Consider the following 23,311-nt stretch of genomic DNA (forward strand, 5'->3'; position numbering starts at 1 on the left):
TCACATAGAGGTGAAGGTCATCGTCAGCATCACCTTATATGACGGTTGTGGGCGGCCAGCCACGCAGCAGCGCAGTGGTCCACCTTTTCCTAACTTAGTTTCGGCCCACTGGTAGCCTGTGTCGATATCACCAACTAGATTAGGAAACTCGTTTTGGTCAAGGTAGTAGTCATAGAGATATTCTCGAGGAAACTCGTTGTCGTTGGCATTATCTGAGATGGGAAATGAGGGCAAGGCAAAGGTGGTGTTCTCGGCGCCATCTTGGAGGATTTTGTCAACATGGAAGACCTGTGCGTTGTTTGCCGCTGTTGTTCTGGTGGAAACCGGTGCGGACAGGTGGTGAATCACTTGTGCTTCGGTGATGGGCTCCGGTGCAAGTAAGGCTGACGAGTTAAAGAAACGACGACGGAAGGTGTTGATGCCGACGAATGGCAGCAATGCAGTGGGAGGCGGGGTGAGGTGATGAGCCGTCAGGGACGCCATGAAGAAATCTGGAACCATAGTCAGCGCGTTAGGCGTTGGTTAATTTTGAGAAGATGTATTCACCTGCACTTCCTCCGCCTGCAACGACTTTTCGTTCTGGGCCAAGTTCGTTTGTCACATCCCAACGTTCTGCAAGGGAGTAAGCCGCCGTGGCATGTTGGAGCTGACATGAAGCTTCGGGTTGGAGGAGCATCGGATAACTCGCACTGGCGACGGCCATTGGTTCTTGACGCCGACCTGGTGCGATAAGATTAGCCTGTTTGACGGATAAAGAATTAGGGACCGGGGTTCATAAAGGGTTCACCTGTGCAAGCCGAGGTGGAACATATTCTCTGGAGCCTTTTATGATGCCACCAAAGTGAGAGCACAGGAAGACGGTAGTGACGGCTGGATAATCATTAGATGAGTATACAACGCACTCCAGGGCGATTGTGTGTCGCAAATATACAGGTGACCTAGGTCTTGCAATGGAAGTTCCATGCCGCTGGTGCCGACATGTTGTCTCGGTATATCGATGGATGAATAATCCTTGGATGGGGGAGTAAGAAGCTCAGCTCGGATCGTAGTGAATGAGAGAGTCGCAGCTGTGGCTGAAAGGCTGTAGTAAGTCATTCATTGTGGCACTCATGACGAAAATCATGAAATTCGACGACGTGAGGTATAATCGGACGACTACATTCAATGGATATGCCCTTTTGGCGGGATCTGCTGAAGTCAACTCATCTTTAGACGGAGCAATTGAGGGAAGCATTCAGCCACACAAGCCATCCTAGCCACAATAAAATAACGCACGAGCCACAGCTTGTGTTTTGCCGATCGGCTGGAGACACTGGGCGGGAAGCACCGCATTGGCGCTGAAGATTTGCAGGTCTACGGGCAGGAGCGAGCCATGGAGAATTTTGGGAAGGAAGGTGCCCGTGCAGTGGGAGTGGGCAGGAGGGGCCGCGGGCAATGAGCGGGGTAAAAGAACTGGACTCACTCACAGAATCGCGGTGACCATCCAAGGCGGTGAGCCAGCAGATGCCGAATCAGGACTAGCTCTAATGTTGGCCGCGGGACGGTTTTGCCGATATCCACGTCGCGGCGTCGGCTCGACCTCGTATCTCTCTGAGTGACTGAGTCTCTGACCGCTGGCGTTCCTTGGCCGGAAAGGAACATGGCAATCAGGTAACAGTACGTAACCGCAGACAAAGCATCCCGGTCGGCTCTGCCCGTGGACGACCCGTGGACGACGTCGTATCGTCGAATCGAGTTCTGCTGACACATAATTTCGAGCCCCGACGCATTGATGTCACTCCGATCCTTGGGGCGATTGCGGAATGCTAATCCTTGCAGAAAACATTCGCCGACCGCTTCCTCGAAGCGGCCTCGGGCCTTTGTTGCTAGTTCCCAGTTCCTCGTCTCCTCGCGCTCCTCGCGAACCACAATACATTCAGTCCGTCTCTGTCGCAGTCGTTTGACCACCGAGTCAGCCTTGCTGTGACAAATTTTCCTACCATGGTTCAGCCTGGCACTGCTCCAACATACTGACACCCAGCATTTCTATCCCCATCACCATCCTTCCCGTCCCGACTCTCACCCCTCCTTTCTCTATCCGTCGCCAACATCTGCGACCTGGACTCGAGACGACTGCAGTCTCCCGTGACATCAAAACAACAACATCAACACCAATATCAACAAGGCCACTGTTGCGCCGAGCAAAGTACACGTAAATCTCCGAAGCGATCTAGATCTAGAGATTCAGTCTCGCTTAACTCACCCCGCCAAACTCATCCGAGCCTCTCCCCATCTGTCTTTCTCTGCTGCCCCTCGCCGCATGAACCTGTAACGTCATCTTGTTTGGGGGTACGAAAAAATGTCAGGTAGCCGACCACATCCGAGTCGCAGTCCTTCCTCGCAAAATACGCAGACAACGCAGACAACTCATCGCCCAGCGAATCCCAGCGGTTTGCGCCAAAGCTACACTATGGGGTCTCCCATCCAATCTCCTAGCTCGCTCGGCGGCGAGTCCGAATACTTGAGCACGCGCGAGGATGCCACTCCGTTAGCAACCCCTCTTCCTCATGAAAACGAAACTCGCGATCCTCCGCGCGCCGGCTCCAGCCTCAACCGACCGAACACATTTCCGCCGAGCGAGTCGACGAGCCTCTTGCAGAATGTCCTCATCGACAACCCATCTGCTAACAGCTACCCCCATGGAACCTTCTCACCGCGACCCGCCAGCCCTGCTGGTAGCCAAGACCCCGACTTTGATAGAGCATCGTCCTCGGCGTCTGAGATCCCAATCTTGGACCCCATGCTGACCGCGATCACGGGCGACGATCACTGGAGGAAGCGATTCGTGAGGAAGATAAAGAGCAAGAAGATGCACACCTCTAGAACTTTGGCAGAGCAGGCTGGCTTCAAGGATACCATTTGGATGTGGGTTATCCCAGCTTGTTGACACTCGGCTCTGACTTGCTTGCTAACCTCATTTGCTTTACAGGTACCTCTCGTACTATATCCCTCTCTTGACCTGGCTGCCGCAGTACCAATGGTCGTATCTGAAAGGAGACCTCGTTGCCGCCTTGACGCTCGCATCCCTCTATTTGCCGATGGCTTTGTCACTTGCCGACAATCTCGCACATGTTCCTCCCATCAATGGCCTGTATGCCTTCGTCTTCAACCCATTCGTATACGCCGTGTTTGGCAGTGCGCCTCAAATGGTAGTTGGCCCGGAAGCCGCCGGTTCCCTGTTGGTCGGATCTGTGGTCAGAGGCAGCATCGACCATGACAAGAGTGACGAATACAACGCTGAGGTGCAGGCTAAGATCTGTGGTGTCGTGGCTGGCATGGCTGGTGCTACCGTCTTCCTTGCGGGTCTGGCCCGCCTGGGTTTCCTCGATAGCGTTCTCAGCAAGCCGTTCCTGCGCGGCTTCATCTCTGCCATTGGTTTTGTCATTGCGGTTGACCAGTCTATTCCCGAGCTCGGTCTTGCCAAGTATGCGGCAGAAATGGGCGTGGGTCATGGCAGCAGCATGGACAAGCTGGAGTTCATCTTCAGCTCATTCGATCATGTTCACAAGCTCACGTTTATCGTTGCCGGAGTCAGCTTCCTAATCATGATGACTATGAGAGAGCTCAAAAAACACCTTGTGCCAAAGTACCCTGGGGTTGCGTACATTCCCGATCGATTCTTCGTCGTGGTTATAGCCGCAATCCTCTCCTGGCAATTTGATTGGCAGAGCAAGGGAGTCGAGATTCTTGGACCAGTCAAGGCAGCTTCAGGTCACCTTTTCCAATTCCGATGGCCTTTCCAGACCTCTCACATGAAACATATCCGTGAGGCGATGGGTACATCCTTCCTGATCGCTCTTCTGGGATTTTTCGAGTCGTCTGTTGCAGCGAAAAGCTTGAGCAGCTCTGACAGCCCGCACGGTATCCAGCTGAGCCCCAACAGAGAGCTTGTCGCTCTTGGCGCCGCCAACATTGTTGGAGCTTGCTTCATGAGCTTGCCCGCCTTTGGAGGATATGGCAGAAGCAAACTGAACAAGCAGACCGGCGGCAAGACGCCAATGAGCTCCATCTTTCTTAGTCTGATTACGCTTCTCGCCGTGTTCTTCCTGTTGCCGTACTTTTATTATCTTCCCGTAAGTAATCACCCCCAGGAGTATCTACGTGACCTAACATTCTCAGAAACCGGTCTTGTCGTCGATGATCACCGTCGTGGCCTGGTCCTTACTCGAAGAGGCCCCTCACGACATCGCCTTCTTCTTCAAGATCCGAGGCTGGACCGAGTTGGGCTTGATGCTAATCATCTTCGTATCGACAATCTTTTACTCGCTCACCCTCGGCATGGCCATTGGCGTCGGCTTGTCTTTGCTTCAGGTCATCAAGCACTCGACCCGACCCCGGATTCAGATTCTGGGTCGCATTCCCGGCACGCATCGCTTCGAGAATGCTGAGCTCAACCCCGACAGGCTAGAGTTTGTCGAAGGCTGCCTCATTGTCAAGATTCCCGAGCCCTTGACCTTTGCCAACACGGGCGAGCTGAAGGCTCGTCTTCGGAGACTGGAGCTCTACGGGACGAGCATGGCACACCCTGCGCTGCCGAGATTGCGCGCTGAACAACACAACAAAAATGTCATTTTCGATATCCACGGCGTCACTTCACTGGATGGATCTGGCACACAGGTGCTGTTGGAGATTGTGAGCGGCTATAGAGAGCGTGGTGTTCAAGTTTTCTTCAGTCGCGGTCCCACTAACCCGCGCCATCACATCTGGAGACTCATGAGACAGGCAGGCATCATGGACCTAGTTGGCGGAGAGTCACACTTCGTTTCGGATGTCCAGGAGGCTTTGAAGTTGACCGAGTACGAGAATAGCATCAGCGAAGTCGCGAATGCTTGAAAGAGAAGCGCCAGTCAGTCAGTCTTTTGTCTTTAGGCACTGTGGTTGATGTGTTCGTAGAATGGGCGTTGTTTGGTCATCAGCATTTGGAGCGAGAAAAAAGGCGTTCCGATCATCATTTCTTGCAAGCTATCTGTTCGACTCTCGAAGAGTACACATGATGGTTCGTGACGAGAACATTCTGGATACGTATATAGACAGTATATATAAAAAGCGGTGCGATTGGTTCACAGATCATCCTACAGCAAGCGATTGAAACGTCGTGATCACCTTTAGACACGGGTTGCGGGGTCTACTTGGCCTGTCGCCGTTTTTCCATGCAAACTCACAGCCCTCATCACCTAGGCAAGGCCCGCTCGAAATTGGAGCGAATTAAAAATTTGGCAGACACGATGATCATACACTCATTCACATTTCCTAATGCTTGTTTCCAATAACTATCCACAGGCTCCTCCTCCCTGCATTGCCTTACAAAGCCTCATTGACAAACAAACCCGCCATACCCTGTCCTGTACCGATACACATGCTCGTCAACAGAATCTTCTTCTTCGTCCTGCGCAGCTCGCTAAGACCAGTAACAATCTGTCGCGCGCCGGTGGCGCCAAGTGGGTGACCCAAGGCGACGGCGCCACCGCGGGGGTTCATCTTGGCCCAGTCGAGGGCGAGCTTGTCGCGGCAGTAGACGGCCATGCTGGAGAAAGCCTCGTTGATCTCGACGACATCAATGTCGGCAAGGGAGAGGTTGTGCTGGGCGAGCAGCTTGGGGATGGCAATGGACGGACCGATGCCCATGATGCGCGGGGCCAGGCCGGCGACGGTGGAGCCGACGTACTTTGCGATGATGGGCTGACCGATCTTGATGGCAGTGGAGCGCTTCATCAGGAGGACGGCGGCAGCTAGACAGAAAGGTTAGTAACCTTGACAAATCAACCGGTTTAAGGGTATGCGTCGAGACTCACCTCCATCAGTAACCTGACTGGCGTTGCCTCCAGTGGTGGTGGGACCCCACTGCGGGAACGCAGAACGAATCTTGCCCAGGCTCTCCGCCGTTGTTCCCGGCCGGATGCCCTCGTCGCGGGTGATTGTAACCTCCTTGACGTCACCATCGGGGCCGACAAGCTTCGTCTTGATGGGCACAATCTCATCGTCGAACCAGCCCGCGTTCTGCGCCCTCTCGGCCCTCTGGAAACTCTCGGCCGCGTACTTGTCGAGCTCCTCGCGGCTGAGGTTGAAGTCGCGCGAGACGTTCTCCGAGGTCCAGCCCATGGGCTGCATGCAGTCGGCCGATTCCTGGGACTCCGCGACGACGGCCTCGTCAAAGGGCTGGTCAAGGGCGTCGCCGCCAACCGTCATTTGTTCGGCGCCCAGGCCGATACCGACCTCGATGGAGCCGTTGCTGATGGCGTGAGCGATGTCGGCGGTGGCCTTGAGGCCCGAGGAGCAGAAGCGGTTCACAGATGAGGCGCCGGCGGTATTGGGAAACCCTGCTGCCAGAGCGGCGGCGCGGAGCTTGTAGGCGGCCTTGCCATCGGAGACCTGTCGGAGAGATCAAGAGTCAGCAATTGCTCTTCATGAGGCGGAGGGGAAATGTTTAGGTCGGCGGCTACACACATTTCCCATGCAAATATCCTCGACAAGGGCGGGGTCGATGTTTGATCGTTCGCGGACCTCCTTGAGGAGGGCATAAACCAAGTACTCGAGGGTCGTGTCCTTGAAGCCGCCCTTCTTGGCCTTGGCCAGAGGCGTGCGGATGGCTAACGTGATGACGATGTCATCGGGGTTCTTGGAGGTGCTGTTCGGAGAGGCAAGTCAGCTGTTTGATCGGCTTTCCGTGGGTTGGTGGTGGTGCTCCGTATCGGAGACACAGAATCACATGCGCGCAGAGGACCGTACGTACATCTGGTTGAGAGCGCTACCTGGTGCCAGGTGCTTCACAATGGATCCGATTCTCTCGAGAGCCATAATGTCTGTCTGATAGTGCGGAAATTACAACGGCTGTTTGCTTTTCCAGGGACGATTGAGCAACGGGGAAAGAGAAGAAGCGGAGTACGAGGAGATAAGCTCGAGAAGTTAGTTAACTGTTCGTGAAAGGAGGGGGCACCGTCAAGTAGACATGGTTGATGACGGCTCAGTTGCCGGCAATCGTGTCGGGCTCGGGTCCTGTCCCCAGGTGTGTTCCAGCCCAGACCAGTGGCTGTGGGTAAGTCAATTGGACCGAGGCATCTCGGCCACAGAGCCGGCCAGTTAGAATCCAGAACCTGAGTAATGGGGGTCCCGCGGAGTCTGGGGTGCAGTAGCGCAAACGATAGTATCTGATAGGTTATTATTGTATCAAGCCTATGAATACTAACAACCATTAACACTTTTCCGCCGAGGTCGTGTTCTCTGGGAAATGCCGTCCGCCGGCTACGTCTTCCTGCCACCGCATCGCAGCGATTCCCCCGGTCTTACCGACCTCCACCGATAACTACTGCCGTTTGATTGCTGACCAACAGTGCCTTTTAGCAGATGACACTTGGTTCGACTTTGAGTTCGTGACAACCGCATCAAGGTCAAACCCCACGGCTCGCCCTGCCAATGCCGACTTTAGACCGAGGATGCCATATTGCAAACAGTAATCGCCAACCCCACATTGACTTCAGGTCTTTTCAGTCCAAAGCCTTTACGTATTCTTTTTAATATCTGTCATTTCTATTCGTTTCCGAGGCGTGTCCAAGATGTCTACTAATTCCAACGCGACAACTAGTCGTCGCTCTTTATACCTCTGATCCGCGTTCTATAACCCAAGTTGATAAGAAGAAACATTATAAATATGTGAAAAAAAATCACCAGGCGTATCCTCCTGGCTCCGTCTGTATGGTGGTTATATTACCAGGGGCGACTTATACCCCGCCCTACACTGTGATAAGATCGTGATGAGCAGTCTCACGTCTTGTGTCGGTGAGGGCCAAATCTACAACGTTCGTGGTTTTGATCATGAAGTGAAGGTGAAGACGGCGGCCAGAACAGTAGCCGTCATTGCAGCAAGCGATGGTGCGCTTCCGCGAACGGCAATGCTCGTTGGCTTCACCCCTGTGGCGTCCTTGCCGAGGTACCATGAGCCAATGTCTGTCAATTTGCCGTCGTTGTTAAGGAACGAGGCGTTGGGACCAACATTGCTCGTCTTGGAGCGGAAAGCACCAAAGTAGGTGTATCGCTCAATGTAGTCGATACGGTCAAAGTAGTCGGCGCTCATGTTGTAGAAGTCCTGGGTCGTGGCGAGATCCTGGTTGGCGTAGGCATATTCGGTAACCCAGATCTTGGTGTTCGGGAAACTAGTCAAATATTAGAACCACGAACAGCGTTTAGTTTTGGAGATGGGTGAGAGCATACGCCGCAACACGCTCACCAATGTGGCTCGCCAGACCTCCAAAGTTGTCGTACCAATGCACTGGGAGGAAGTCGTAGGTGCAGTTCTTGGTCTTTCCGTCGGTGCTGATGAGCTGGGAGCAGTTACCCAGGAACTGTTCCAGCCAGGGCAGCCCAGTCGGAGCGCCTGTGCAGGCGGGAAGGCCGACCTTGACACCCAGTTCTTGCAGAGGAATAAAGTTGGCAACCCAGGCCTTGGCGGCGATGGAGGGGGCTACGTCGCTGCCGCCGTACTGGGACGGACCATCGGGTTCGTTGAAGCCCAAAGCATGGGTGATGTTGATGCCCTTGTCTTTGATCAAGCTCGTCACGCTCGTAAGGAATGCCGTGTCTTGGGGGTTTGATGAGACACCCCACATCATGGGCACGAATTCGAATTCGGCCTGCGATTTCCCCGCGTAGGCCGGGCTTGGGATTTCCTGGTAGTTGTAGTACCACGTCAGATCGTAGCCTGGCTGAACCCATAGTTGATTGTCCTGAGGCCACTTGGAATTCGGGGTGAAGACGAGGCCGCGTTTCGAGGAGGACGTCGCTGCCACGAGGGGCACGAAGGCGAGGAGGAATGTGGAGAGCATGGTGAGCGGGCTCAAGCGGGTGAGACCCAGTTGAAAAGCGAATGGGGGCCGGGCGGCTCGGATCGAATCGATATGGGTGGCCCTTGGGGGCAAAAGCGACGACGGGTGCCGCAGGGGCCGTTGTTTGCTAAACTGAGTGTGTCCGGTTCAAGACTTGCGAGTAATTGAGGTTGTGTCGCAAAACGATGGATAATGAAGACAATCTTGACCCCTGCGTTTTCGTCTTTGGGAATGGCAGGCCTCGTTCACGCAACCGTCAATTGTGAATGAGTGTGGTGAGGAGAGTGTCAGAAGCAAGGTAGGGATGCTCTGATTGTGATGGAGGCAGGGCAATCAGCAAGATAGATCAAGGGAACGAGTGGCAATGGATGGTTTAAACATCCATTGAAAGCCCTCCTCAAAGAAACGACGTCGTAAGCACAACAAATGCAGAAGGCGAAGCTGAAGAGTGCAAAAGAGAGAGGGGGGAGGGGGAAGAGGTAGAGAAAACAGGAATGAAAAATCCCATGCTGACGGTGCCGGCGTTGGCGTTTACTGGTTTGGCGTTCCGCTGGTGTTTGGCGTTGGGACTGGCGCAGGCACTGGTGCGTTCTGTACGTCAGTAGCGCGTCTTGGGTGTCTTTGCGACAAGGGCCCGGTGTGGACGCTCTTCAGCTGCTCTGTATCTGTACGGATAGTCGGATGCGGATACAGATACAGATGGGTGGTGCTCCGTAGAATCAATAATACCACCCACCTGCCGCCGCCAAGCTGAGCTGCTTGAGCTACTGCGGCGCCCGGGCTGGGCTGGCCCGATTCCTGATAGTAGGTATTGAGGTGATGCGGCATGCCTTTCTCCATTGGTCTTGGCTGACCGGCCGCCCAATGCAATGGCGCGTCCTGCGCTGACCTTGGGTGGGCAAAGACGTGCGTATTGCCCCTGGATTCTGGGCATCATCCATGGCTGTGTAACTGTGTACTTGTAGCCGAATCCGAACGGGCCGGTCATTCATCAAGTCGGCATCTCAGCGACAGGCTCTTTCCAGGTAGAAAAATTATCGGGCTTCTTGCTTTTTCCCGGAATTGCCCATCACGATCGACTCTGACGAAGCAACGAACAAAGAAAGTCAGACCAAGCGAGGAAGGGAACAAAAAGGGAAAAAGAGATTAAATAAAGGACCCTGAGGTAAGGTCCCCTGGCGTTCCTGGCCCTCGTGGAAATACGACGTGGGACGGTGGGCCCGGCAAGATGGCTCCTGCGCGCCGAGCGCCAGTGCGCCAGTGCGCCACTCATTGGACAGGACACTAGCCGTATTGGGGTCCGAATATATGGGTATCGTCTATTCCCAGACCCGCGGCTTTAACTCGATTAAGCCTGGTGTTCCCTTGCCTTCCCGGATCCGGCACCCGTCGGCCTGCAAAATGCCAAAATCTCCTTGCAGTCACACTGGGCGTTATCAGAACTTGCTGCCCACCAGCATACGCGCTATTGACGGCTGTGCCAGGAACCATGCACACTTGAGAAACACACCTAGGTCTATGGTAGAGTATGTCTACTATGTACTCCTTGGGCTGAGTCCTGACAGTACAGAGTGCCCCTCCACAACCACATCGTTACCACGCTCTCACCGTCGGTTCACCCCATCTCCTAGTAGCTGTTTCGACGTTGAAAACGTTCACGTTGACACTTCTGCCTTATTAAGCACACCCTCATAGCTCATCAAGTATGGCACCCCGGGGAAGCTCCATGTGTCTCCATCTGTCTCCATCTGCCCTTCAACCTCCGCTCCTCTTCAATCCCCTCCGATTCTACCGCGGCATAAACTTATCTCTGGCTTCCGTGGGGAAAGCTGTCTTCCCAGATACAATTCTCCCGACCCTACAAGACTCGACAGCATCTTTCTCATCACTCTATCAAGCTGACAGGAATAACCACATCGGCATTAACCAATGTGTCCTTCTATCCCCTTTCATTGCTTTGTTGGGTCATCAGATTGTTGTCCTCGACACAAAGATGCTTCTTTCAATATGCCTTCCCGAAGAATGTCATAGGAACTGAATGCCTTGGCTTTCCCTTGTGATCCCCGTAACTACCCTGAGGCTTGAGTTGACAATATCTCATCCATTTCAATCCTTCATCAGATTACTTGACCCATACCTCTCTTTCCTTCTCTTCTGTCGTCTCTTGTGCCAGTGCATCCTAGCATAAAGCTGTCTCTCGTTGCTGTTCCATCAAGTTGTCGGCAGCTGCCATCGTCATTCTCAATATTCACCGTTGGTCCCTCTATTCGACATCGGCAGCCTCGGCGTTTCTTTGCGCGACTTCAAGCACATCGTCAATTTGCCCCATTTGCTTGGCTTCCTCGTAATTCAATATGCAACATTTGCCCCTGTCAACACCGGAAGATCGCAATGATGAACTAGAGTGGAAGCATCCTCTCAACCCACAATACATGGACAAGCTCTACCTGTCTCCCAACTGGCTCCGAGGCGGTCCATGGAACACACCCTATGAACGTCAGCCCTACCACCACAAGAATCCCTCGCAATTCTTAAAAGATATCGGATTTCGACAGCCAATCGGGGAGCGACATTCAGTCGAGGAGCGACAGTCAAACAGGAAATTCACATTCACGGATGTATTGGTAAACCCGGCATCTGCCAACGATTTTACAAAACGAATCACTGCAGCGCTTTTCACAGCCCGCCAAAAATTCATGAGGCTCCGTGGGCAGGTCAATGTGAAAGTCATCCTTGACCTTCTCCAGGACCAACCGTCCTTGACTAGCGCCGACCTGAGACCAATTGTCAATGAGGCGTATCGAGTTGCGTTAGTCGGTGATTCCAACCTGCGCACTGCCTTTGGAATCAACAGCAAGCCCCCTCGCCATCGTAGTGCCGACTTGGAGGAGTATTATAGGCTCTTCCAAGAGTTCATGACCTGTGTATACCAGCGCGGAGGCGCTAAAGTGGTATTTGAGAACGCTACGTATAAAACGGATCCCTTCCATGACAGTGGTCGAAATGACAGGGAACAAAATGACGAGGAACGAATCGACGAGGAGCGAAAGTACAAGGAACGAAACTGTAGAACGTTCCTACTGCCTTTTCTGAACCAGCACGATCTCAGCAATCCCAGACTTTTGGGACATCTCATCCTTAACCGAAGCAAGTACCACCCCAGTGCGTTCGCACTGGCTGATTGGGAAGCACTTCACCTTGGTCGAGCCAGCAAGCTCTTTCATCCGAAATTTGCTGACTCCAGCTTCATTGGGATCCTCACTCCATCAGAAGCCCATGAGTATCGACTCATGCAAACAGATCCAGATCCAGATTTCTACATCGAGCACAAGCACATACTGGTTGGCGCAAATGCCGAACTAGACTATGTCCAACACCCGCTGTTCATAACTTTGCGCGAACAAGGCCGCCTGTTTGGCTGGGGGGAGGGTATCCACTTCCTCCTTACCCAAGTCATGCTTTACCGACTCCTGTACGGTATTACGAAAGCAATAGCGATTCGAAGCGGCCAAGCAGGAGAAGAAGTATCCAGTGGCATTTCCGTGGCTGGAGATACCCGTCTGATTAAAGCCTGGGTATCAGCAGCTTGTCCAAACAAAATCTTTGACCTCGAAAAAGAGGGGATAGTCGAATATGGAGTATACATTCCACCAGCCTTCCTCACTTCGGACTGGTGTGACGATTTCAAGGCAAAATTCACACAGCAACTAGAGGTGTCAAAACACCATCTAAAGAGCCTTTGGCATGATCCATTCTACTTCCAGAATTGCATCACTGAGCAATTCCATCAGCACTACGGACATGTACCCGAGGAGCGCCAAACCTCCGTTCCGTCTTCCCCAAGGACGGCGGCATTGACGGCGGCAAATGACGGCCGATTCCCGCATTTCGACGCACGCGACATTGACGCAAAGAAGAACCTGTTGAACGATCTCATTAGGCGCGTCGCCCGGTGGGCTCTGTTTGAGGTTGAAATGTGGCAATGCCTGCTCGACAAACTCGATGTCCTGTGTGACCTTGCCCGTACGAAGGGAGTTCCTCTTCGGTTTTCAAATTACTCCACGCGTATTCAAATACCAGACGAAGAGGTGAGGGAGGCCTGGGTCGACTTGGGCTTCCACGCTCGTTGGTTTGTGGAGCGCAGAATCAACCATGTCGTTGACCATGGCGGATTGGTTGCGGCCGAAGAGGTCCGGCCGTACTTTCGTCGAGATACGACTTGGTCGAGTTTACAAGCAGGCAAAGAGAAGTGGAAACTACCCAAGGCGTATGCCGGTACCAAGATCAACTTTACTCAGACTATGGATGTCAAATGGGACACTCAGAACGTCGAAATGGACACTGAAAACGCCAGACTGAACACTGAGAACGACAAGATGGACATTGGTAACGAAGAAATGGACGAGGTTGATCCCGAAAATCTTACTGAGCATCTCTGGTGGTCGATCAAGAATCTCCAAGTTGGTCTTGCGAGTAACTTCAGCATTGGAACTATCGGCTTGCCGAAGCTGATCCAGGCTCTGCATACCAAGCTTGACGAGCGACACGAGGCACTCGGGGTTCAGTCGACAGTCACAAAAGACTACAAAGGCATATACCTGACAGGTCTACTTTGTCATCAAATGCAACTCATGCACCCATTCGGAAAGGATCTCCTGGTGCCCGAAGGTCGCAATGAACGGCGCCGCGAAAGTCCGATCGGCCCGTTTCTCATCAACTATGACGACGTCCCTTTTGAGGAGCTTGTCGGAGAAAAGACTCTGAGGTATGTACAGTGGTTACTGGGGATCGTATACAAACCTTATGGAGACAAACACTACAGCCGCACTTCAAGACTCGCACAGAAGTGGGTGAGGGACTTTTGGCGAGAACTTTGCAACGGGCTTGCCAACTCGGACAAGGAGTTCAAGGCGAAGAAGTATCAGAATACTGCGGGTGGCGGCGGCGGTAACGGGACGCAAAGGCAGAGAATCAGCAAGCCGGTGAAGCCAAGGTCCTGTCGGCCTCCGGCTCTTCAACGATACCTCGGAGCCTACGCCAAAGAAAAGAGGAAGATGGAGGAAAATATGTTCAGGTGCAGGAAGATTTGCGGAGAGATTATGAACCCGGCGCCCCCGGGCCATCTGGAACCTCCAGAGTCGGACCCTTCTGTACCTTTCTGGATGGAGCCGCCTGAAGCAGTCAAGCGGATTATTTTGCAGATGGAGGGGACCAGCGTCACAGGGAACAGAAAGGTCGACGAGATGAGCCGAGAAGGCGGAAGCTCTAGAGTGGCAGGCAGGCTCAAGAGGACGGTTTGGGAGACCATGGAGAAGATTTACCGCAGAAGGATCGGGCCCGTCGGAAGGAAGGACGTGTACGATCTGGTGAGCGCCTTCGGCTTCGGGGTCGACAGCAGAAAGGCGGGATCTCGCGAGAGCTTCATGTGGACTGATCGGTCGCAATTCCCGGAGCCTTCGAAGAAAAGTATCACAATTCATATGCCACATGATACCGCAGACTTGAAGGACAACCAGCGCCGCTCGATACGAGATGCATTCGAAGAGCTGGGCATCACGGAGGACGCTATACGCAAGTACTACCATTGCCAAGGTAGCCGTTGAGCAGTGCGGCCTGGAGTTTGAGCACAGGATGAGCAGGGCAGAAGCAAAGATGTGGGCCGTCGAGGACCTTGTTTGATGTGAATTTCCGGAGTTTTCTCCTTGGTTTCCAGGAGTCAACCGGTTTGTGAGTAGCTGCATCGACGTTGGAACTGGTGTGTTGATTCAAATTTCTCTTGTTAGACTCCTCCTCTTTCTTCTTTGCTTTGCTTTGCTCATCTCTGATGCTATCATGTTGGTAACCATGATCTCTCTTCCAAAGCTCAACTTGCGAGCCTCCCACCCATCACCAAGCGACCTCTCATGCCGTTGAAGCGAAGTTTGGTCGTTCCAGGGCTGGCCCAACTTCAACTTCGGACAGGCGGCTCTGCTGAGCACCTCAGATTGTCCGGGCCGGTCCCCCCATCATTCACAGCGCCACCAGTCCGGCCCAACTCGTTACCTACGTCTCTGTTGTTTCTCATTTCCTCTGCGTGGTCCTCGCTCCCTCCGGTGCCATCGCCGTTGACAGTGCCGCCGCGTCTCCTCCGTGGTTCTAGTGAAACAACGACAAGTCTGTGCCGCTTGACGTAGTGCATGTGAAGAAGGAAGCAGCATGATGAGAATGTCACTACGAAGATAAAGGCCAAGAGGCCGACCATGATGTTGACTCCCGTGTCGCTCGCCATGTTTTGCTCGTTTCTGATGATGGCAGTGCTGATGTTGTTACAGAGCTTGCAATGCTGATGAAGACGCGGGTAGAGCTTGTTAGCTGGAGAATCTCTGGTCTCTAGATACTTTACGACGAATACTTTGATGTTGAAAGTAGTGTGCCAGTTGAACCTCATTTTCTTTTAAACAACTCAACGCAGTCTCACAGAATCACCCTCATTATGATTAACGCGCTTCAATGAATCACTAGAAGTAGGGAGCCAACCAACTAACTTTCACAATCTCCTGGCGCGGATTCACTACACCCAAGGCGGTTCCGGAAGGATGCGAGATATCTCTACCGATGCGTCAGGGACATTCGAAGAGCACGCTTCTCAAGAATCATCAATCAGTCTACACCATGCGGTGGGGACCAAATTCTTAAAGATGTCAAGCGATTATGATTATCAGGAGACTATCCCATATGTGACATACCGAAAACCCAGATCCCGAATCCATCAAAAGCAAAGCGAAGGGTATAATGCTATGTGCAGCCCACCAGATGTTGTATCCCCGTTACCTAATCCCCGTGAACCGACCTGCCGCGGTCCATGCCATACCAAGACACCTGTGAAACCGTGTATTCTCCCCCGTCTGTCCGCCCGTTGCCCGTTCCAACCCCGCCTCGACTGTCTTGTAAAAACCTTGCGTGATTTGACCAGTGCAAGTCCAAGTTCTCCCCGGTTCTATCCCAGCCCCCGTTCCCTGACGCGCCAGTTAAGATAAATGCAAGGTAATGTGAGATTTATGCAAGGGGGAGAGAGAGTGGAAGAGAGAATAAGAGATAACGAAATCGCTGTATAGGTTATGTTGGGTGTTGTGTTCTGTGGGATGAATCTAGAGCAAGGAGTGTCGTTGTAGCGCAAGTGATGCGATGTAGTGATGTGAAGGTGGAGGTGGTTCTCGAACATCGTTGAGATTGCCGAGACGTAGTCCAGATAAGCGACGTCAAGTGCCACGACGGGCCATGGAGGTATTGTTAGCAATACACCGAGGGGGTTCGGAGAGGCGGAAAAAAGTCGTAATGGTAGTGCCGAGTCTTCGGTGGGGTAGTAGTGGTCAGTCCTCTGAGGGGGGAAATGATGAGCAAAATGCGACCCAGTCTATCACCAAACAAGCCGAGAACAAACGCCGTTGTATCCCTCTATACGGGTAGTGTGCAGCCCGAACTGCAGTCATTTCTGAAACAAGTATGAAAGTGTCTCGGGCAAGGAAGCAGCTGGTGTAGGAAATCGACGCCAAGATAGTGAGTCGGCCCAGGCCTTGGGAATACGCGTCGCTAGCAGCGTCGCGGTCGGAGTTGCGTCAGTCCGCCGCCCGTCTTTGCCGATCTTGGGTTCAAGAACGAAAGTGTCTAGTGGAAGGTCGGGCTGCCTGTGTGAGAATGGACGCAGCCGCGCCACCCGCGTTTGTGAGACGACTCAAGAGCCAAGGCAGGGTTTGATTGCTGGGGTGGTGGGGGCTGCCACTGATCTTGGCACGGGAAATCGATTTCCTGGCCAGAACATCTTTCCCTCTCTTTTTCGTGACAGGTGAGCCGGGTCGTCCTGGGTCGTTGATATAGGGCGCTTGTCTAGACTGAGAGGCCATGTGAATGGCTCGGGTGAGCCCTTGAAACCCTTGTGTGGAACACGGGAACGCCAATGCACGACCGAAGAAGCCCGGCGGGAAGGCAAGCGAGTGGTCGAAGACAAGCCGATTAAGAGACGGGTCTGGAGAAGACAGAGTAGCGTCTGGCATTTGGAGCAGGCGGATAGGGCGCGGTGTCCTTCAGTAGCTCCGTGAAGCAGATGATATACGTCATGCAGGCCGGACGGATGCAGGCGACCCCTCCAAAAGACGATCACCAGATACACCCCCAACCCATCATGCACAGAGGAACCAGCCAATGGTCGGCGTTTTTGATGGTCGAGGCTCGAATCCGTTATCGAAGTGCAGGCGGGCAGACTCGGTGTTGATAGGCCGTCTCAAATGGTCCTGTCATGGATGAAAGACGAAGGGTGGCCAGAAGGGTAAGTTGGGCGCCGCCCGCCCCAGCTGTTTGCCCGTCATGGCAATACGGTGCAGGTTAAAGGAGGGGTTCATCCATACTGAGGTTGTTGAAAAGAGGGCAGCATCGAAGGCTCCCCCCCGCCTCTAGATGATGGAGAGACGGGCTCCCAGTTGAGACGGCAGACAGGGGGGTGGACGGGGGGGGGGGGGGTGAAGGTCCGTGGGGTGGGGGGTGGGGGGAAGGGGGCGCGTAAGCCCGAGGGGCGTGCGGAAGGTGTAGCGGGAGGTGCCGGCGCGAGCGCGGGGGGGGCGAGAGCGCGCGCCCCCCCCCGGGGGGGGGGGGGGTTAAGGTCCTTGAGGATGGTGCGTCGGAGAAAGTGGCTCGTAAACCCAAGTGGATGCCGGAAGGTGGAGCAGACAGTGCCGGTCGCTGAGCGGGGCAGAGGTGATTCGCCGGCTCCATCTAAATCGGGAAGAGTGGATTCGACTTCGGAAGCGTCCATTGGTCTGCGCCACAGCAGCTGACAGCACCTCGGGTTCTCCACCCATCCACACCAATGGTTAAGACGAGGGAGTGTGACCGGGGAGAATAAGCCCGTGGACCCCTACACCACCCTTCCTTGTCCCTCTTGCAGCCCGTCCAAAGTTGCATTCTGGCCCTCCCCAATCAAGTCAACGACGTACGACTTCCTCCCCGGCACCTGTTGTTGATGTTGCCCTTTTCTTTGTCCAGCCCTGCTCTTGTCCCCGTGTTTCCTTCACGGGGCGGCCCTGTGTCTCCGATCCCAGCCGTACCCCTGGCGAAAGTAGTGACTCACTCCATCACTTGCTGGCAAGCCTTGCTTCCGGGATATCACGCTTGCGCCTCACCAGACGCGAAGCACATTGCCTCTTTGGCCTTGTTGTCGTCGCTCACCTGGCCCACAGCCATGCACCCTCACTCCCACCTAGGGGCCTCACGGCTTCATGCCCGTTGCGCCCCGTCCCCGTATCCGCCACCACCGTATACTTGGTGACTGGGAGTATGGTGCGCAGTCATAGACTGATACTGCTCAGCATAGGTAGTCGGTGCATGCATGGCTGGTATCGTAGGATCCCAGCGTCCAGGGGCTGATGGCGGCGTATGCTGGTTTCCTAGCGGTGTCTGAAGTCCCCCGCCATATGAGTGCGTCGTCATCGAGCGACTATCATAGCTGGTAACAGCTGGTAGAGGTGCGGCGAGACGCAGCCCAGATTGGCGCGGAGACACTGCGGTGAGGGCGGGAGAGAGGTTGCGTGGTGGTCCCGTCGAATACGCCGGCCAGCTGTGGGTGCTGCCAGTGATCGACCTCGGTGAGGTCAACCCCTCGTGGTGGTGGACCTGTGATGGAACACCATAGGCACTGACATGGTCTGATGCGACAGTCGGGGCCGGCGGCGTCGGGAGCGGCGGAGGATACGCGTTGACCGGTGTGGGTGTCAAGAGGTGCGAGGCTGGAAGAGTCGACGAGGGGCTGGCGCTGTATTTGCCAATAATCTTCTTCAGGGCTGACTCCAAGATCTTCCATGGGAAAACCTTGACGTCCTTTTCAATGTTTCTCGGCTTCGGGTTCGGGAATCCCATGATGATTTTGAAAAACTCTTCCGAGTCGGCTTTGGCTTTGCTGACTGTCAGAGGCCGAAAGCCCTCGAGGTTGCGACGGATGCGGTTCTTCTCCTCGACAGTGAATCTGGCGGGAGCAACGACCAACTGCTCCAATAGATAGATGGTGTCCACAGATGTAACATAGCACTCGTTCTTCTCCGCCCACCAGATGCAGCTTATGCAGATGCTGTTGGGTGGTCTCTCGTTGACGTTGACGGGTCGAAAGGTCGCCGTGAGAGTCGATCCGGTCTGCTTCTTACTGAACATGACGATGCGTCTTCGGTTCGACCATTCCTCGGGAGACCAGTCCACAGCCATGGTATCGAGCTTGCCAACGATCTTCAGCTGAGCCTTGTTTGAGTAGGAACCCCAATGGTTGTACCCAGATTGCTGTCCTCCTCCAGGAGAGCTTGGGATGGAGCTTGTCCGAACGAGCTGAGGCGTTGTGGCAGACGGCATGGGCAGCGGGGTCAAGCTGGGACGGGAGATCTGCGTGTGCGTAATGGGAGGTCCGGGCGTTCGCCCGTATGCTTGCCATCCAGCCATCGGCGGCCGCAACGACGGCGGCACCGCCCGGGTGTAATGCTGCTCCGCGAAGGAGTTGGTCCGGTAAGCACTGAGCATGTTGTTGTTGTTGTCTTGCGAGAATGAGTTTCCATAAGGAGACTGGGCAGGTTGTTGCGGAGCTGTTGCAAAGTCGTACGTATTTGTATTGGCTTCGTTGCCCAGCTGAGTGCTTGCTGACCTGGGGGACTGATGTTGCTGCTCAGGTGACTTGGACACCTTCCTCGTGATGTCGTCTGAGCTAGCACCTGGGCCTGCTTCGTGATATACAAACTGGCCCGCTGTCGTTCTGATTTCCTCGCCGTTCTCAAGTTCGATCAGGAGCAAAATTGGCACGTTTTCGTTGGCACAGCCGGTGACCACAAATGGCGGTGCCTCAGCCGAGACAGTAAGCATGTAACCGTTGCTATCCTGGGGGTCTTTGATGGTATGTGCGGACACCTTGTTCGCGCCGAAAATGAGGGAGAAGAACGGCGCTACGCTGAGGAGATCGTATGGGGACGAAATCTTGACTTGAACTTTGGCCCCGGCCATGCCAGAATTTGGTTGGCATGATACCACCGATGGACCTACGCCGACGGGCATGTACGAGCCCACCGCGCTGTTAGCCGCGAAGGCCTCCTGATTCATCTGGGCTGCAGTGAGCTGTCCTGCACCGCCGTGCTGCGCAGAATAGGTCTGCGCTCCATATTGCTGATATCCGGCATCCTGATACCCACGGGATGAATCGTACCCTGCCCAAATCATGTTCTGTCAGCTACTCCACTCCAAATGCATCGCCTAAAGCCTCTCATCGTAACTAGATAGATCACAAAAAGTCTCCCAAGCTCGACGAAACCAAGCAAACGTACCGTGGATCGGGCCTGGCTGCTGTTTCCCGTAATGGGACATGGGGAGGAGACCGCCCGGCGGGGAATCGCCCCGAAGGTCTCCGTTGGCCCTTGCGACTGCCTCTTCGTACTTGAGAGTCACCGTTTCTGGCGAGTCAAGGCCTTCCTCGCCGATGATTATTGGCCTTTGCGGATGGAAGTCGGGCTGTTCTCGGTGAGGCATACCTCGTCAGCCTTAATGCACTCCGCAAAATGACCTGGGGCGCTGTCCAGTGATGCTACCAACAGCGTCACGGGGATGGCTCAGTTCCACGGTGAGATGGAAAGTTTTGACTCACCTCGAAATGCTTGTAGGAAGCACACTCAAACTTCGCAGCAGACATTCAAGCTGTAGAAGAGGGTGCACTTGGGAAAGGATGCGTGGTCTGGTGTCGGGGAAATGCAAACCACTGTTTCGGGAGCAGCGTTGCAACGACAGGAAGAGACTATGGCCTTGTGGGACCGTCGAGCGACAAAGGGAGAAAGCGAGAGATATGTCTTGAGATTGCTGTGATTAGAGTCCGGGCGAGTGTTATTGAACAGGCCAAGGATAAGTGCGAGGAAAGGGAGGATTCCTAGTAGAGGACCGTCAAGTCTCAGGAGATTCTCCCGGCAGGATTGGTTTGAGACACCGTACTCAGATATGTGGATGGCGTTTCCGAGCTGGCTGGTGGCGCTAGGAATTTGAGAAGATCGGCCTGCTCTGATTATTGTGGAGGTTTGACGCGACTGGAATCGAGGAGCTGTGGAGGTCGGGCCGGGTGATGATACCAGGTTAAGAAGAGCGAAGCAAGTTGGAGAAACGAAGAAAGTAAGAAGGCTGAGAAGATACCCAGGAGCGGCAATCTTAAACCAAGCCCAACTCTTTGAGAGCAGATTTCGCGTGAAATGGACTCAGACCGATGCACCTGTCATTGGTCGCCGAGGCGCCGGCAAACCGAAATCTGAGATCAAGTTTCGGGATGACCCAAGAATTCCAACGCGTTGGTTGCCGACTAAAAGATGCCGTGCTGGTTCTGTACATTGGCACGCAAGTCAGCCAGAATGCTCTCAAGGTGGATCGCTGATGCATCTTCGCAAGAACCGCTGGCTGGACGGCAAGGTGCAGCAAGTAACATGTCGGCTTCTTGCTGGAGTTCGTGCCTATGCACCAGCTTGCAGGCAGAGGAAGGGATCACGTACTCAACCGTCTAGGCCGGGGTGTTCGCCGGTGTCGTGTCCAATCAGGGCTAGAAATTGTCGACAAACGGACTCAAATTGTTGACGATGCTGAAGAGGTGGAGCTGAACCGTGCCTCCTTCGTTGGTCCTGTAGGCCGATGGCGAACCTGTTCGCGAGAACAAGAGAATTAGACACAGGCTTGCTTTCAGAGAAACAAGTTCCAAGGTCCCGCAGCACTCGTGCGCTTCTTCAGCGTGAGATGCAGCAGGTTGGCAAGGTCTAACAAGCCAGAAGCGCCCGAATATCGAGTGTGAAGATGCTCAACGGGGCATGAACTGGTTAGGGGAGCTCAGAAATGGGGAAACTAGAGCGAGAGGAAGAGAGTGGGAGTGAGAGGGAGAGACGAGACTGGGACTCAGAAAGTCAGACTCTGTCGCTGATTTTGTTGCGGGGGTGAAGGAGGTAGATGAGGAATGTTGACGAGGTACGGGGCAGTGGTGTTGCATTTCTCGCATAGGTTTGATGAAGAGATAGCAAGGCCCTCCGTCTCCCTGCAGGCCAAGTGCGTGTGTTATGAGTGTCGAAGGGAAGACGACGAGTCTGTGGCGACACAGAGGTTCGGCCGGGCAGATCCACACGGGAGGGAACAGGGACCTTGGGAAGATGGATATTGCTTTTCGTCTGCTTGCCGCACTAACAGAAAGCTCACACACCAATAGCTCCGTCTTGGGGATCCCGACAACCCTCCCTTACAGTAGCACCCCTCGTCGTTTCTTTTGGAAGAGGGCTCTGTGTTCTTCCCTGGCCAGTGCAAGTAATCTGGCCTACGGGTAGCTTTTGGCGGAGGAAGAAGCGGGCAAGGAGGGAGTCAAGGCCGGGTGGCATTTGTGGGGATGAGGGGAGGGGGGAGGGGGGTGTATGGGTACAGGAAGCAGTCCGAAGGTGGGTAGGTAGTGATGTAGAGGACGGGCAAGGCTGGGCAGGGATATGGCCCGCCGTTGGGATGGGAGGTTCCAGTTGTCTTATGAGCTGCAAGGTTTCATTCATCTGAAGAGAAAGGGTGGGGGAGCGGGTAGTCAGTCGTTCATTGAGGATGGTTGTTGCGCGTGTTTTTAGTGGCTGTGGTCGTGGGTGGTGATGATGTATAGGAACCGCTTCAGCTGGCGAGAGTTGGTATGCAGTTGGGGGAGACACTTGCTTGGTAGAAGATTCGGGGGTGTGGCAAGGAAATAAGGCTGTCACCCATGTTCATGAGTTCCTCTGGCACTCTGGGTTGTTACTCGGACACCGCGGATAGCTTAGCCAGTCTGTATCCCAAAGGCAAGACACGGGGCTGCGGTGTCAAATGCGAGAAGCAAAGGAGAGGTCTCTTATGCAGGGAGACTGAAGGGGAGAGACCGTTCGTAATAGGCAAAGAAAGAAACGGCCGTTGCAGGAAGAAGAAGGGGAATGACAAATGTCAGGAAACATGAGGAAGCTCAGGACGAGGGGCCTGGATCCTTGATGGATAAGAAGAGGGCAGAAAAAGAGAGAAAGACTGAGATTGAGGAGAGGAAAAAGGAATTATGGGGGTACTCACTCGTCAAGATCGGCCGTGATGAGCGACCGCGCAGGAGAGGCGGTACCGGGGTATTGCCAGGTACCTTACGTACAACAGAAGATGTATAGAAGTAGATATAGACACAACCACAGACACGCAGGCACATCTATTTCTGGTGCAGTTCTTCCGTATTAGTAGGTCTTGTAGGAAATCAATGCGAGAGATGCGGCCACTGCTCGTCGTCGTCGCTTGCCACTTTGAGGATGCGCGCTTATTACGGGAGGAGAGCTTAAGCTCGATTCTGCGTTCAGGCGGAGGGACTGAAAAGAAAAAGCGAGAGAGTAAGGGAGAGAGACAGACACACACACAGAGAGAGAGAGAGAGTGTGTGTGTGTGTGTGCGTGTACGAGTGAGTG

The 23,311-nt window shown here is 54.1% G+C and overlaps 7 protein-coding genes across 7 annotated transcripts; 2 read left to right on the forward strand and 5 right to left on the reverse strand.

Moving 5' to 3' along the window:
* Nucleotides 1-2,317, reverse strand: CORC01_12023 (uncharacterized protein; the record flags this gene model as incomplete). Its single annotated transcript, XM_022623645.1, has 4 exons — nt 1-491; nt 1,276-1,353; nt 1,467-1,926; nt 2,243-2,317. The coding sequence occupies 4 exons, from the start codon at nt 2,315-2,317 to the stop codon at nt 1-3; spliced, it is 1,104 nt and encodes a 367-aa protein (XP_022469857.1).
* A 132-nt stretch (nt 2,318-2,449) lies between these two features.
* On the forward strand, nt 2,450-4,872 carry CORC01_12024 (sulfate permease; the record flags this gene model as incomplete). The annotated part of the gene is made up of 3 exons (XM_022623646.1): nt 2,450-2,904; nt 2,969-4,112; nt 4,159-4,872. The coding sequence occupies 3 exons, from the start codon at nt 2,450-2,452 to the stop codon at nt 4,870-4,872; spliced, it is 2,313 nt and encodes a 770-aa protein (XP_022469858.1).
* A 468-nt stretch (nt 4,873-5,340) lies between these two features.
* CORC01_12025 (acetyl-CoA acetyltransferase) lies at nt 5,341-6,834 on the reverse strand (the record flags this gene model as incomplete). Its single annotated transcript, XM_022623647.1, has 4 exons — nt 5,341-5,768; nt 5,832-6,408; nt 6,484-6,664; nt 6,770-6,834. 4 exons carry the CDS (start codon nt 6,832-6,834, stop codon nt 5,341-5,343), a joined length of 1,251 nt encoding a protein of 416 aa, XP_022469859.1.
* Nucleotides 6,835-7,846: 1,012 nt separating this feature from the next.
* CORC01_12026 (uncharacterized protein) lies at nt 7,847-8,855 on the reverse strand (the record flags this gene model as incomplete). Its single annotated transcript, XM_022623648.1, has 2 exons — nt 7,847-8,186; nt 8,245-8,855. The coding sequence occupies 2 exons, from the start codon at nt 8,853-8,855 to the stop codon at nt 7,847-7,849; spliced, it is 951 nt and encodes a 316-aa protein (XP_022469860.1).
* A 2,432-nt stretch (nt 8,856-11,287) lies between these two features.
* CORC01_12027 (uncharacterized protein) lies at nt 11,288-14,458 on the forward strand (the record flags this gene model as incomplete). Its single annotated transcript, XM_022623649.1, has 1 exon — nt 11,288-14,458. One exon carries the CDS (start codon nt 11,288-11,290, stop codon nt 14,456-14,458), a length of 3,171 nt encoding a protein of 1,056 aa, XP_022469861.1.
* A 344-nt stretch (nt 14,459-14,802) lies between these two features.
* Nucleotides 14,803-15,123, reverse strand: CORC01_12028 (uncharacterized protein; the record flags this gene model as incomplete). The annotated part of the gene is made up of 1 exon (XM_022623650.1): nt 14,803-15,123. One exon carries the CDS (start codon nt 15,121-15,123, stop codon nt 14,803-14,805), a length of 321 nt encoding a protein of 106 aa, XP_022469862.1.
* Nucleotides 15,124-18,101: 2,978 nt separating this feature from the next.
* CORC01_12029 (uncharacterized protein) lies at nt 18,102-20,538 on the reverse strand (the record flags this gene model as incomplete). Its single annotated transcript, XM_022623651.1, has 3 exons — nt 18,102-20,059; nt 20,177-20,360; nt 20,494-20,538. 3 exons carry the CDS (start codon nt 20,536-20,538, stop codon nt 18,102-18,104), a joined length of 2,187 nt encoding a protein of 728 aa, XP_022469863.1.
* Nucleotides 20,539-23,311: the final 2,773 nt, after the last annotated feature.

The sequence above is a fragment of the Colletotrichum orchidophilum genome (genome assembly GCF_001831195.1).
Source record: "Colletotrichum orchidophilum strain IMI 309357 chromosome Unknown Scaffold_140.1, whole genome shotgun sequence".
Lineage (NCBI taxonomy): Eukaryota > Fungi > Ascomycota > Sordariomycetes > Glomerellales > Glomerellaceae > Colletotrichum > Colletotrichum orchidophilum.